At 38.8% G+C, this 15472-nt stretch overlaps 1 protein-coding gene across 4 annotated transcripts in view; it reads right to left on the bottom strand.

The window, feature by feature from the left end:
- Positions 1-8697: 8697 nt before the first annotated feature.
- The window catches only part of Cpq (carboxypeptidase Q), a 361963-nt gene continuing 355188 nt past the window's right edge, over positions 8698-15472 (bottom strand). For all 4 annotated transcript variants that reach the window (XM_075961232.1, XM_075961233.1, XM_075961234.1 and 1 more), the window contains one exon: positions 8698-9134. In XM_075961232.1, coding sequence (XP_075817347.1) covers positions 8971-9134 — 164 coding nt within the window. In that variant the 3' untranslated portion in view covers positions 8698-8970. The remainder of the gene's footprint in view (positions 9135-15472) is intronic.

Raw genomic sequence — 15472 nt, forward strand, 5'->3', positions numbered from 1 at the left:
TAGTGTTTTCTATTTCCATCCATTTGCATGCAAAATTCAAGACTGCTTCAGCTTCTTGAATGCTCCAAGGGCCATCATTCCCAGCTTTTCAGAAAAGTTATATTTCCTCTAAAATATTCAAAATTAATTCATAAAACCAGATTATTTAGTCAAGATATAGGAATTAAAGCATCTAAACTGGGAAGGGTGAGTTACAAAATAGCCTCTACTTATGAATAATATAATTTTTATATGTAGGAAACCATAAAAACCATCACAAATTTGTTGGAACTAATTAATTCAGCATATTTCCTGAATACAAAATAGCACACAAAATTATTTGCCTTTCCACACACAAACAATAAACATATGAAAATGAAATTAAAGGAAAAATTATAATTATAATAGTTTCAAGGAAGAATAAATTTAAGTAAAGAATTGAGAGTCTTATACATACTAGAAATCATTAAAAAGAAATTAAAGAAGAAATAAATAGTAGAAAGTCATTTGTGATCCATGAATTAAAGAATTAATCCTGCTAAGAAGTCAATGCTACCCAAAGAGGCCGACAGAGTCAATGCAGTCCCTATTAAAATGACAGCAGGTCATTTTTAATTTCACATGATGCTTCAAGAAACTGCAACCAAACAATTCCCTAAAAAAGCAAAGAAGGAGATCTCATTTTTACCCATTTAAAATCTTATTATTTAAATTTTTAAAAATTTATTTTATTTTTATATGTGTATAGGTGTTTGCCTGCATACATGTCTGTTCATAAATGCTTGCCTGGTGCCTGAGGAGGTCAGAAATAGGAGTTGACCTATAGCAGTCAGCCAGTTTCACAGGGAAGGAACGGAAATAATGGTTGCCAGAAGTTGTAGGAAGGAGTATAGAGTTCCATTTTGACAGGAAAGGCTTCTGTGATGGCTGAGTAACCGTGTGAGTGAATTTTATCCCACTGAACTGTACACTTATAAATGTCTAAGGTAGTAGATAGATTTTATGTTTATTTTAAATTACTTTTATTTAGCTCAAAGTGATTTATAATTAATTTGGATTAAGGATAAGTGTCAATTATAATAAATATCAAGTTTTAAAAGAAAAGAATTTAAGTAAAGCAAATACTTCCCGTTTAAATTTTAAAACATTTGTTAAAAAAATTAGTTTTTTAAAATAAAGATGTTTGCATTTCTAGTATGACATGGCAGCCATCTAGTTACTAATACAAATAATGGGAATTACATTTCAGGAGTATTGTTTTAAGGCTCATATATTCAAATTTATAAGGAATACAAATTATTTAACACTGTAACTATTAAATTATGCAAAATACCACTTTGCCCAGCTGCTGCAAATATCGTGCTAATTCACAAATACCCCCAGCAGCATAAAGAATATGAAAGTAGAGAAAAGCAGAAGGATACTAGAAGATGCTCAACCTGCTGGGAGACAATAGCTCATTAGGCAAGGATCTATTGCTCCTATACTTTCTGCAAGGAAAGTTTTGGTAAGATAATGGACTTGTCTAGTTTTATTGAGTACAAATCTTCAAGCTCTGAAGCACTGTCAGCATCATACACACAGTGACCCCACAGATTGTCTCAAAGGCATCATCTGGAGTCACCTTTTTATTTTTATTTTCTTTTTACGCCTAAATGGTATTAGCCTAGAAGAATGAATCAGAAATCACGCTGTGCTGGCTTTTGGTGGGGATGGACGCACCCAGTAAAGCGTGTGTGCATGTTCATGTGCGTGTGTGTGCGATATAGATGCCTGAGGAAGCAGGGTGGGGCTCCCCAACATTCAGCCAGGGTATCTTAGCATTCAAGTGCCACTTTCTGTTCCTTGTGGTGGGAACAGAACAGTAAAATTGCATTCATTTCTTCAGTAATGACTAGGAAAGCCACAATCTACAGAATCTATTTGTATGAGGACACTGTTTGGATTAAAATTTCTAGATTTCAGTCATATGTTATTAGATTTGTAATCTTGTAGAAGTTGTTTATGAGGTATATAACTAGGCTTTCCAATTTCTAAAATGGTTATTAAAATTGGACCTGCTTCATTGCCTTGGGTGTGGGTTGACTGAGAAAATGTTGAAGGTTCCTTCCATAATTGACTCAGGGTGGGTATTAGTGATGATTTGTGTGTCTGGCAAGGGAGAAGCTCGGAGACAAGATTAGCTTAAGAAATCGTTGAGATATACTAACTGATACTTTGAGTTTAGCAAAGTAATTGGATCAAAGTGTGACTTCATCTTGAAGGTCTAAATCCAGCCAAATGTTTTTTAAAACTGGAAATCAGACAAGGCTTTTGGATGAACATTGCACTTGTGTACCTACTTGAAGAGATCTGGAATAACCACTATGACATTAATAATTTAAAGATTGAAGAATGTCAGGTTTTCCTCAAGAATTCCAGCACTCTTTGAATGCGAGGCAAACATATAAGTATTCATCTGTCAGATTTTAAGGGTACTGGGAAACTCTAACATCCAGGGGCAAAGGTTTTGCCTGGAGGTAAGCAATCGATTGATTGGAAGACTTGACTTAATGAGAACCGAGTTCTTCTGTAACTTTATGTAGAAACCTCATTAACCATTGCCTCCTAGCCTTGCTTTGGTTAATTTGTGGTGCGTCTCTGGGAGAGAGGAAAAGAAAAACAAACTTCAAAGTTAATTTCTTTCTGTTCCTAAAACAGTGTTGGGTTTCCCAGTTTAACAGAGACTTGAGAAGTAAGCACACACCATTAATTTCTATACCACCAGCATTCTTCACTTCAGATGGCAATTAGTGATAATATTTTGGTCTCAAGTTGTGATGAGATTTTTATGCTAATCCTCACATAGCTGTAAATTAATCATTTGGGCACAGCTAGAGACGATGTATATTTCATGAAACAGACATAGATATCGAGATGTGCATGATATTTACTCACAGTAAATGGGAAGCATCTCAAATTATCATGAAAGGAGCAGCCGAAGCAAATAGGGTTGTATAGTAACACAATGCATATAGCGGAGACACAGGCAGGACAAGTTTCACAACACCATTGGTGTCATTAGGGAAGTTATTGGGAAGCAGGTTGCACACTGAGGATCTTCAAATCGTTCACAGACCCACTAGAACACTCAAAATATATATTAGTTTTCGTTTAATTTAAATATTTGAAATTTTCATGCACAAGTACTGTATTTACATAATCTCTCTTCCTTCTTTCCCCTCTAACTTCTCCTATGTTCTCTCTACTTCTTTAAAACTCACGAGCTCTTCTTCAGCTGCTGTCATCACACACATAGACAGAAAACAACCTACTGAGTCCATTTGGTGTTGCTTGTGCATGTGTGTGTGTGTGTGTGTGTGTATATGTGTGTGTACGTGTGTATATATGTGTGTGTGTATATGTGTGTATATATATATGTATATATATGTGTGTATGTGTGTGTATATATATATGTGTGTGTATGTGTGTGTATATGTGTATGTGTGTGTGTATATATATATATATGTATGTATATATATATATGTGTGTGTGTGTGTGTGTGTGTGTGTGTGTGTAAGGCTGACCACTGGAGGTTAGATAAGCTACCAGGAGGTTCATTCCTAGAGAAGACCGACTTCCTCTCTCTAGGTAAGCTATTGATTGCTGGCAGCTCTTCATCTAGGGGTGGGGTCTTGTGAGATTTCTCCCTTCTCCGTTAGCATGCCAACGGGTATCATTATACAGGTCTTGTTTAGCCAACTATATTGCTGAGATTTCATGAATGCGGCTTTCTTGTCAAGTGCAGAAGACACTATCTCACAGCAAAAATCTATCTTAATAAGGTCAAGGGCAAGATCAACAATCAACCTGCTTTTCCTTGAATCCTATTTTGTTGTTGTTGTTAGAGCACTCATCCTTTTCCTATATAATTTTTAATTGGATTTCTTTTCTCAGTTTTGCACTTAAATCCACACATGCAAATGAATCAGAAAAGCAGCTTGATGTTAAAGTCACATTGGGAAGCAGCCGAGTGTGCAGGAACAGGCAACACCCCTCAAATGATGGTGCCTCTCTGGGCACATGAATAGCTCTTTCTGTATCCATTTATGGAAAATAAGAGAATTTCACTTTAAACTTCCTATTACTATAGCTACTCAATAGTACATATGAGGCCTCAAGGCTGTCTCATTGAAAGATCTTAGCAGATAGGGTGTGTAGCTATACCGTCCTGAGGGAAAAAATATGAAGGTCCTTTTCTGTCTTTCCAGCTGCCATTTTCTTCTTCACACCTCTGCTACTAATACTGATACTGGCATAGATATTTTCCAGGAGATCACCCGATCCGGACTCATTCACCCTGTCCATACAGTACAACTCTTCTCGACTCCTCTAGTTAAGCAGAGACTGGGGAAGAGTAGTTAGAAGTGGAAAAGAGACTAAAAGTGGAGGAAGAAGCTTACTCATGAGAAAGAAGGCTCCAGGAGGAACAGGGGTAAGAAGGGAGCTAGCCAAAAATCATAGCAAGCCCAAGAGGCTGCTTGTAGCCTTGTCTGCATCTCCTTCTGGGAACCCATCAGGCCTTTGTTCCAGAGGCCTGCATGGGCTTTGCTGCAGTGGCTTGCATGGGCTTTGCTGCAGAAGTTCTTTGATGTAGGAGTTCTTTGCTGAAGGGACCTGCAGGGGCTTTGCTGCAAGGGTTCTTTGCTCCAGGAGCCTGCATGGGATTTGCTGAAGGGGTTCTTTGCTGCATGAGCTTTGCTGAAGGGTCTCTGCTTCAGGGATTCCTTGCTCCAGGGGTATACATGTGTTTTCCTGAAGGGTCTTTTTGCTACAGGGGCTTGCATTGACTTTGGTGCAGGGTTCTTTGCTGCCTGAACTTTGTTGCAGGGGCTCTTTGCTGCAGTGGACTTCATGCAACTTTAGTGGTTGATCACCCAGAAGGAGCACGAAGTCTTTTGCCTGGAGCTTGCCTTCTCACTTCTTGAACCCTAGACATTGTTCACACTCAGGCTCTTGGGGAAAGTCTGATTGCGGTAAACTGGCTGAGATTTTACTTTAAAAACATCCTATTTTGTCTTGTGTTTGAAAAATATTTTCTAAAAGCATAGGATTAATTAATTAATTAATTTATTTATTTATTAAAGATGTCTGTCTCTTCCCCGCCGCCTCCCATTTCCCTCCCCCTCCCCCTATCAAGTCCCTCTCCCTCATCAGCTCGAAGAGAAATCAGGGTTCCCTGCCCTGTGGGAAGTCCAAGGACCACCCACCTCCATCCAGGTCTAGTAAGGTGAGCATCCAAACTGCCTAGGCTCCCACAAAGCCAGAACGTGCAGTAGGATCAAAAACCCATTGCCATTGTTCTTGAGTTCTCAGTAGTCCTCATTGTCCGCTATGTTCAGCGAATCGGTTTTATCCCATGCTTTTTCAAACCCAGGCCGGCTGGCCTTGGTGAGTTCCTGATAGAACATCCCCTTTGTCTCAGTGTGTGGGTGCACCCCTCACGGTCCTGAGTTCCTTGCTCATGCTCTCTCTCCTTCTCCTCCTGATTTGGACCTTGAGATTTCAGTCCTGTGCTCCAATGTGGGTCTCTGTCTCTGTCTCCTTTCATCGCCTGATGAAGGTTAATATTCAGGAGGATGCCTATATGTTTTTCTTTGGGTTCTCCTTATTTAGCTTCTCTAGGATCACTAATTATAGGCTCAATGTCCTTTATTTATGGCTAGAAACCAAATATGAGTGAGTACATCCCATGTTCCTCTTTTTGGGTCTGGCTTACCTCACTCAGGATAGTGTTTTCTATTTCCGTCCATTTGCAAAAGCATAGGATTTTTAAGTGGACAGCTGTTCTCATGTATTGAAGGTACTGTCCAACTGTCACCTGGCTTGCATTGTTGGTTTTGAGAAGTTAGCTGTACATCTATTTCTCTTTTTGTGATAATTCCTCCTTATTACTTCCAAGATCTTTTTGTCTTTTGTGGTCAGTAATTTCTCTATGTTTTTGTTTATTTTTTTCTGGGATTTGTTGTTTTATTGATTCTGTGTGTTGGTATATTTCAATATTTGTTAATTTTATTCAGTTTTTCTTTAGGTAAATCTTTGTCACATTTTCTTTCTAACTGGATCCCTGATCAAATATATGCAGGATGCTATAACCATCTTTTTACATTCTCAGCATCTCACTCACATGTTCTTCTACATCTTTTCCTCTATGATAAATTTTCATGAATGAATTTCATTTTAATTCACAAATTCTTTTAGCAAATTTGTCTCCTAATTTTTGGATTTTACTTATTAAAGTTTCTAGTTTTAGAATTTCCTTTTGGTTCTTTTAAAAGTACATTTTAAAAATACTCTTTTGCTTTTAATTTTCAGACTCTCATTTCTTTAAACACAACTGGCCTGGAGTTGTAAAATATTCAGCCTAAAATATTCAATCACCAGATGATGCTATCGGTTAATTCTGTTACCTCTTTGGCTTGCTCTTGCTCAGAACATTATAGTTCTGTGTGTTCATGTTTTTATAACTTTAGCTGTAGGCTTTCTCCTTTGCAGTGCCCAAAGTCACCCGTAGTTCACCATTATTTTGAGGTGTTATTTTTCAGGGCCTTAGTGGTGCTATGATCCCATAGTATCCGTAATGGGGTAGGTTTATGGATTTGTTTCTAGTCTGCTGATTACTGAATGTCTGTATAAAATGGGATTTAGAATGTTTACATTCTTCAGAATTTCTACAGAACTCTGGTTTGTTATTTCTGGTTTTTCTCTGTGTGCTTATCACTCACCATTTCTTTTATTTTTTAGTCAGCTCATTCATGGTTTTAAGAAATTATTTGTAAAAAGTATTCTCATCAAATGTAATTTTGTTAAGAATAAGAAATAGAAATTCACTAGGAGTTTTAGGGTAGAAGACCCTGAGAGTGAATAATTTTTCATTGGCTAAAAGCCAGAACTGCCCCTGGTCCTGTCCACAGTTCTATCCTTGCAGAAGGCCAGAGATGCCAAGAGCATTTAAACTAAAATGTCTTTGGTTCTGCTGTGTCCAGAGGCCATGTATGCCGGGGGCAAGGTTTGCTTTCTCGTTATATTTCTGTCCCTAAATAAGCACCTTGCCTGGAATTTGTACTTGAAGACGTTGAAACTGAGAAGAGGTGGTTGGACATTTGGCCCTTGTGGTTGGGTCAAATGGACTAAACAGTTCATCTCCTTCCTTTTGCCCCATCTTAGTTTTTGTGATAAATCAGTCCCAGACTTGCTGCTTAGTGGTATTTCTGAAACTGTCCAGGGGCTCTACCTTCCCTATGAAGGACCCTATGGATGTATAACAAGCTCTTTTCTAAACTCAGCCTCTCCTCGTCCATGGATTTTGCTTTCTGAACTCAAGGAAAAGAACTCAGAGACACTGACTCTGTAGAACCATTAGTACGACCACGAGACTATGGCACTCTAACTCTGCATTGGAAGACCACTTAAGATAAGAAAAAACCCACTCTGAACTTAGACACTCTACTTTTCCATATGGATATAGCATTTAAAATCTTCAGGATAAAAGTGAGTCAGAGTAGCGGTCTGCTATCTTGCCCAGAGGGAAAGCTACTCTGCCCTTGAGTCTCTCAACCCTTTATCACTATTAATAAGAGGATGCTTTACTTCTCCTTCTGACTGTTTAGTTACATTACAGGCTAGTAAACCTTTTGAGACGATGCCACAGTTCTTAGATGTTCCATTCTATGATTTGTTTGTCTTTACTATTTTACTTTTTCAGTTTAAGTCATTCTTATTGATCTATATTTAAGTTCATTGATACTTTCCCTGGCCTTGTTCAGTCTGTCTTCTGTTGAGCAATGACTGTGTTTAGGAAAAACAAAACAAAAAACAACTACAAAAATCCACAAAAGCCAAAAAACTCTGACATTGTATTTTTTTTTAATTTTAATACTTTTGTTTCTGTTCTATCCTTTTGGTGAAATTCACTTCTGTTCTATGTGTGTTCTATCTTTTTTAATTCTCAACATATTGATTATATGTTAAACTCTCCAGTTTATTGTTGATAGTAAGTTTTTTGTGTGCTTGGTAAGTTGTTTTTTGCTGTTGTTGTTGTTTTTTCCCTTTCTTTCTTCTATTTGATTTTGAGACAGGTGTTTTGATGAGATCCAGGTTGGTCTCGAACTCTTGATACTCCTACCTTACCCTCTCATATGTTAGAATTTTCAGTGTGCACTATCGTACCCTGCTGTGTTTTGTAATTCTTTAGTGAATACTTCAATACTAGATATTGTATAATGAAGAACAGCAGCATTGTCTACAGAGCAGCTGAGAATGAGTTTTTCCTCTGGGAATTTTGTGAATGTTATTTGGTCTATCTGGAGCTCAACCTCAGTAAACTGACTGTGAAACATGTCTTCTGAGAAACTGAAGGATACAAAACATACATGTTAAACGGCAATATCATTTATTCAGTGACAGCTTCCTGTGCCCATCTTTAGAAGGTCCTAGAGTATACAGAGTTGTTTTCTAAGTGCAGATATATTTCCTTCTTTTTTTTAAACCAATTTGAAATTTCTATATTTCATTAAAATGTGCAATATAAAATGCACAAACTAGACAGTCAAATCTCTTCATGTAGTCAATTCAAATATTAAGATTCTGTAATTCTCTTACTCTTTGCCATAATCTAAACCACAAAATTGGTCTCATTACATTTAATTTAATGTTTATAAATGAATATGCAAAATCAGAGGCTTTAAACAGATTTGTTTATTTTCAAAGTGGTATAAATAAATGACTTAATTGTGATTCTCCACAGTGTGTTGAATCTATGAGTAGTGAGGATCATGCCTTATTCTAGAAACAGGTAAGAAAGAATCAAGAAAAGGTGATTAACAGAAGGGATGGAGAAAGCTGTGCCCTGTGGATTAAGTGTATAACACTGTTTTGTGAAGATAGGTATCTTGAATACACAAAGCCAGGATCCCCAACTAACGAGGACAAGGACCTTTCTTCTTGTTCTCCTCAGGACCTGGGCAGCATCTCCTCCATATCTGCAACAACGTAAGCTACAACAGCCCAGACAGCAGCAGCAACGTTCATCTGCTTTGGATCCATGACAGTCATGGTGTCTCCGTGGGAATGATGGAAGGAGAAATATTTGTATAAGTCATCTCGCAGACTGGCTCCTGGGGGGAAGAGGGAGAATTCTGAGTGCGGTATTTAGACAAGCATTGCTGAGTAGCTGTTCAGAAACCATTCCTGCCCTCACATCCTTTTACTCCACTCCCCCTGCTAACTGAAGTGGCAAAGTAATTGCTCCCCAAGGCTATCTTGAAGGAAGAAATAGCTACATCACATTACTCTGACCACTAAGATTTATGTGTCAGATTGTGGGAGAGTTCTAGGAATCCCTTAACTTTTCTGACAAATGACTTGGGAACAGGGAGCTAACACTACATTAAGAGTAGATGAGAAATTAGAGCTGCAAGGAACAAAAAACCCCGGTTTCAGCCTCAAATCAAATCAAAGTCTGGAGAAAAATCCTATCTAATTCACTTCTTTGACCCCTACTTGGACGGTCTTGTGGAGGTCTAGTTGCAGCTCCAAAGCATCTGGAAGTCGGACTGATTGTCTTATTGTGCAATGTATGACATACAGAGAAGACTGCAGAGAGCCTATGTATGCAAGACTAAGGTGAGGTTATAAAGAGGACATGCCTATCATTCAGCCCAAGAAAGCACTTTCTAGTACTCGAGGAGGCCATGTTTTCACCCTTCTTCTCATTGTAGCTCTCTGTTCTATTCCCTGAGGAGTCACAGACCTGTTTTGCTCATGTACTGATCACATTTTGTTTTTTTCTGTAGCTTCATAGACACACACACACACACACACACACACACACACACCGTCTTTTTACTTTTGATAATTTCATCCATTCTACAGTGAGATATCTTTTCTTTTTGCATCTGATGTAGCTTATCAATATCTCTTCTCTTTCCAGCAATTCGTCATTTTCGTTGTCTTTCAAAGAAAAAGAGAGACGAGTTGGAGCTTTGGGGATACTTTCTATTAGGTAGTACTTTTTCTTTCACTGGATTTTGCTCTTAGCTTTCTTTGGTTTCCCTTCTTTCTTTGGTTTGTTTTCTTACTTGAGTTAAATGCTTTTGGTTTATTACTTTGCAAATTTCCTTTTACTCTGGTATATTCACCAAGACCATAATCTTTGCTTTCTAACCAATTCTGATTAGAGTGTTCATGACTGCTCAGGTTTAAATGCTTATTAATTTCTAGGTTGATCAACTTATGTTTTTTAGTGAATATTCTTAATTTCTAAAAAAATGTGTTTCCTTGTATAATTTTACAATTAGTTTCTAATATAGCTATCTTATAATGTGGGCTATATGGTATAAATTCTTTGAATTTTGTTGTGATTTGCTTCATGGCCTACTACCAGGTCTAATTTCACAAATAGTCCATGTGCACTGCTTATAAAGGATGCATGTCCAGTCTGCTGGGCATGTCCCCGGGTCTGGTGCATTAATTGTGTTCTTCAAAGTTTTAACTCTTTATTGACTTGTTATGCATCTGGGGAGTTATAGACAAAAATGTCCATTTATGATTTTCAGTGTGTTTCCTATTTCATAGCTATTCCATAGTTTTGGAAATGTCTTTTTTTTATATATTTCAAAGTTAAGCTTTGAGGAATACATAAATTCAGAATTCTATCTTTCTGGTAGATTGAACTTTTATTGATTTGTGGTGTCCTTTTCATGTGTAGCAATATGCAAGTCTTTATATTTTCTTTATAAGAAAAATGTTAAGTAATAATCCAATGTCTTTCATGGTTACTGAGTTAGGATTTGCATTTCTCCCATACTTAATACCCCCTCTCCTATATTTAAGGTGACCCAGCTTCGTCTTTATGCAGAACACTACACTGCCTGCCTTTCCCCATCATTTTACATCCCCTGTCCTTACATTCTTAGTGTTTTCTCTAATGAAAGTTTTCAGAATCTAGCCTGGCAATATTTGAGTTTTAGCAGGAGGTCACAATCCATTTGTACAGTCCATGGTCAGTTTTCAATTCCATTTGCTTATACTACCTGAATTTGAGCTATCTGTTCCTTGTGCTTCCTACGTTTCTTTCTCTCTCTCACTTTCTCTCTTGTCCCTTTCAGGGTTAATTTTCTTCCCTCCTCTTGTTCCCTCTTCTACTGCCCCACCCACTCTCTAGTCTAAAAACTAATCACTTTATTTCTGTTCAGTCACATATTTATTGAATGACAATAAAGTTAGTGCCTTATGTTATGCAAGTTCCTGAAAATTAAATGTCTCACACCGGCCCTGAGAACCCACACTCTAAGGGATGGGTAGGTAAAGGCTGGGTACCATCTTACCATTGCTGAGTCTCACTCTGTATTTCTTACTGGTATAAATTTCCTTATACGACCTTCACATAATGATTGTTTTAACCAATCGCTTTGTGGAGAAAAGAAACGATTATGAACTTAGGATAACCACATTGACAGCACCCTTCTGCTTCCTGCCCATAAGTTGGCTGTTACAACTGTACCTGAGGCCTCCACTGCCTAGGACTGATTTTCTTCATGAGGGTCTAAGTTTTAAAAACTTCAATGAAAGATATATTCTACCTATTTTCCTAAGCCCCTTGCTCTGAAATTAAGCTGAGGTTTCCCATACCAAATTTAGCCATGGCTCTAGTAAATGCAATGAAGGCTTGTGAGGAAAGAGAAACAAAGAAAGAACTCATCCATATGCCAACCATGAATGGCTCCTATGCTTACTGACAAGTATCAACGTGTGCTAACTGACAGTAGCTACCAAACTCTTCACTAAGCAAGTGATGTTTTTTTCCGTGCAGTGACTCTCTCTGGACCAGTAAAGCATGCTATCTGTTCTCCTAGGAGCTCAGAAAGCATGCAGTCTTACCATCTTCCAGCCTGATAACATAAAACCTGTAGGGAGTGAGCAGGCTGGGGTTGATGCTGATCAATGTTCTGAAAGTTCGGTCCAAATTAACGGAAGAAATGTTTGCATCCCCATACTGTTCTAGGCAGTAGGCTAAAGCTAAAGACTGATATAAACGTAAGAGGAACTTAATTTCTAACATCCCCAAAGTTATTCTCCAGTAGGGGAGGATGTGCTTGTGAGTTATCCCAGCAGCTAGGATATCACTGGATGACGGGGTCCCAGTGCTGGGTGCTGTCCTCATTGTCATCCTCATCACCCCCACTCTTTCTTATAACTGTATTTACACCTTCTCCATGAGCTACTTTAAGCTCCCCTGAGTTAGATCCTCTATTTTGATACCCACTCTGTCACCAATGCCTACAACACAGCACCAAATACAAGATGGATAAATATACTGTATGAATGGTAGCTAATTTTAAGAGCAAGTTTGGTCTGGAGGATGATGTATCAACCCTTGTAGGAAAATAAGGTACTTACAACAAGGCAACGTGGAGAATTTACAGGAGAGGTTACTTATAAAGAATGATTAGGGTTAAATAAGTAACAGATGAAACAAGCCAGGGCTAGCCATCATGGTGAGTCATTGCTAACCTGAGGCCTAAAAGAGGAGGGAGGGGATAGGAAGGAATTAAGAGTGAGTCCTAGGGAAGACAGAGAGGAGCTGTGGTTATTGGGAAGCCTGGGCATCAGTCTCTAACTCATGCTTCCCCAAACTCTTCTGGGTTCCCCTGGGCCAAACCCAACAATACATCAGAGGGCAAAGGGATTTATTAGCACAGCCCAAGACAGTTCACCCAGGAGGATATCTAGCACAAGTACTTATGAAACCAGTAGAGACAAGTGTACACAGGGATTCCAGGTGCATAGAATACAGTTGGATTTGTGTGACGTGAGATAAATTGGGTTAGTAATGGATAAAATGGGCAACTGGCAATGTTAGGTCCTGAAAATGGGCTGGAGTAGTCCACAAGTGGAGAGACTCATGCATCTACTTACCAGGACAGTTGGGCAACTGCAGCTTCATCTCAGGTAGACACCCCCAAAACTAGTAGGTAACTCCAGAGATTACAAAGGAGAGGAGCTTGCTGGAGTGTAGTGGGGGGCATGACTAAATGGTAATTCTTGGCAAGACAAACTGTGATGTCCCTTGCTGACTTCCAAAAGTCCCTTTGTGTCTCTGACTGAAGGACTCTGACTGCCAGACGGGCCATGTTTGGCTGCCTCACTTTAGAGTATGTGACTTAAGGAAGGCATTTCCTCCTGCATCATCTAAGTTCCCAGGGACATTATGCAAAATAAAAACAACTCAGAAACTTGCCTATCACCACCAGGCATGCTGCATACACAGGAGCTGTGAGCAGGCCCATTGGCAGCCCTGGAGCTTTGTCTATGCAATTCCAAGGAGACACTTTATCAGTGACAGCCACCGATCTAACGGACCAGTGCCGAGGGAGCTCCTGCATTTCAATTTCAGAGAAAGGTGGGCGAATGCTAGCTATCCCTAGGGGTAATTGCATGGTATCTTTTGACAGATGTATGAGCTCTGAACAGGGAATCATCAAAATGCTCTTCAGAAATGGAAAGCTGCTGGGAGGAATTTGCTCTAAGGAGCGCTGTTCTTCCCTGGAAACAAGCTACAGCATTCTGAGACCTTTCACTGTTAGAAAGTATTTTTAAGGGAGATTTGGGATGTAAGTATGTCAGCCTAAGAGAAGGGAGATATAGCTGAGAGAACGGAGGAAGAGAAGCCTGGGTTCAAATTCAGACTCTTCTGCTTAATAACTGGGTGACTTTGACAGCCTCCTACAAGACCATTCTATCAAATTCAGGATAATGATAGCTAACCTTCAAGATGCTGTTGAGGATTAGTAGGCATTCAATTAAGCCTTTATTATGGCTGTTATATACCCACAGAAGCTCCAACGTACCCACAGCATCAGGAGCAATTAAATGCCACTTGGAGAATTTAAAATCCTAATTTAATCAATCAAAGTTCTAGTGATTATTCATAGTGATGACATAGTTGGACCATGAAATCTGTTCTATGTGACATTGCCTTGACCCTGATTTGAGTGATTTTTTTCCTCCTCTTACACCTTTTCCATCCTTCTGAGTCTTTTTTGTGGACACTCATCTCACAGAAAGTATTTTCCAGCTGTGAGTTTAGGTGATGCCTAGTAGGTGACTCTCGTTGGAGACACCCACGCTGCCCCATACTGGTCACCGTGTATCACAGTCCCCACAGGGACAGAGTGGTAATGACCATGGTATGTGCAGGCTGTCAGAACAAGAGTAAATCCTTGGGGCTGGAGAGATGGCTCAGCAGCTAAGAGCATTGCCTGCTCTTCAAAAGGTCCTGAGTTCAATTCCCAGCAACCACATGGTGGCTCACAACCATCTGTAATAAGGTCTGGTGCCTTCTTCTGGCCTGCAGGCATACACACAGACAGAACATTGTATACATAATAAATAAATAAATAAATATAAAAAAGAATAAATCCTTGCTGATTCCTAAAGATATGGGTGGGTAAATACACAAAGATTCACAGCACCTGCTTGTGTGTCATCTCTCATACATATGTAATTGAAGAGATCTCATGAACAAAAATTAAACAATTTATGTTATGAGGACTTTAGTTGAGCTCTGAAGTCCAAATTCAACTGTGTTATTTTATCGAACACATGACGCTGTGGTGGTGCCATGAGAAGGCTGCACACACAGGCAAGCAGCTGTGGAAAATCTATTTCTCCCCTGTAAACAAATCTCAAACAGTCTGGGGCACACGATTTAATTGCAATGGAATGCATTACAGGCTTCCCCTGATCATAATAATTATGGGGTTAGAGAAAAATGTTGCGTTCTTAATATATTCCCTACAAGGAAACAGTCTCCTTAGGATCCATAAAAACGTTAAAAATACATTTAAAATTTAATTAAAATTATTATTTTTTTAGTCACATTATCATGTGAAAAACATTATTGCCAAAACAATTAGAAAGTCAATTCATAGAATTTGCAGTTATTTAATCTCTCTTTTCAAGGAGGCAGTTTAATCCCTATTAAATCTTTCTGAAAATTAGAATTGGGAGTAGTTAATTAATAGCTTCCTAACCCATAGCTTCTCAGAAGTAAAAACAGCTCATAGGGGAAGAAAAAGAAAACAAAGAATGGGCTAGAGTAGGAAAGAAAGAGACCCCAAGTCCAAACTTCATTAAAAGTATTACAATTTGAGTTTATTAACTTTCCACCTACTCAAGAACCTCCAAGCTTATACTAAAAGTTTCCAGGTGTACCATTAAGTCTGTGGCACGTCCAGGCTTTGGAAAATGTATGACAATTCTGAGCATGTAGTTGAGGTCAGCACTGACGCTCCTGGTGACCTGGTTGCTGGGTGGCTGAACTGTGTGGACTGAGCCATCTCCCATAAAGTTGAAGAACTTCATGACAGTGTTAGGACTAGAACTAAGAGCACTCGTGAGACTAACTAGTACCACGTGATGATGGTTATGGAGACATCCTATGGCGAAGTAA

This window comes from Microtus pennsylvanicus, chromosome 2, assembly GCF_037038515.1.
Source record: "Microtus pennsylvanicus isolate mMicPen1 chromosome 2, mMicPen1.hap1, whole genome shotgun sequence".
Taxonomy (NCBI): domain Eukaryota; kingdom Metazoa; phylum Chordata; class Mammalia; order Rodentia; family Cricetidae; genus Microtus; species Microtus pennsylvanicus.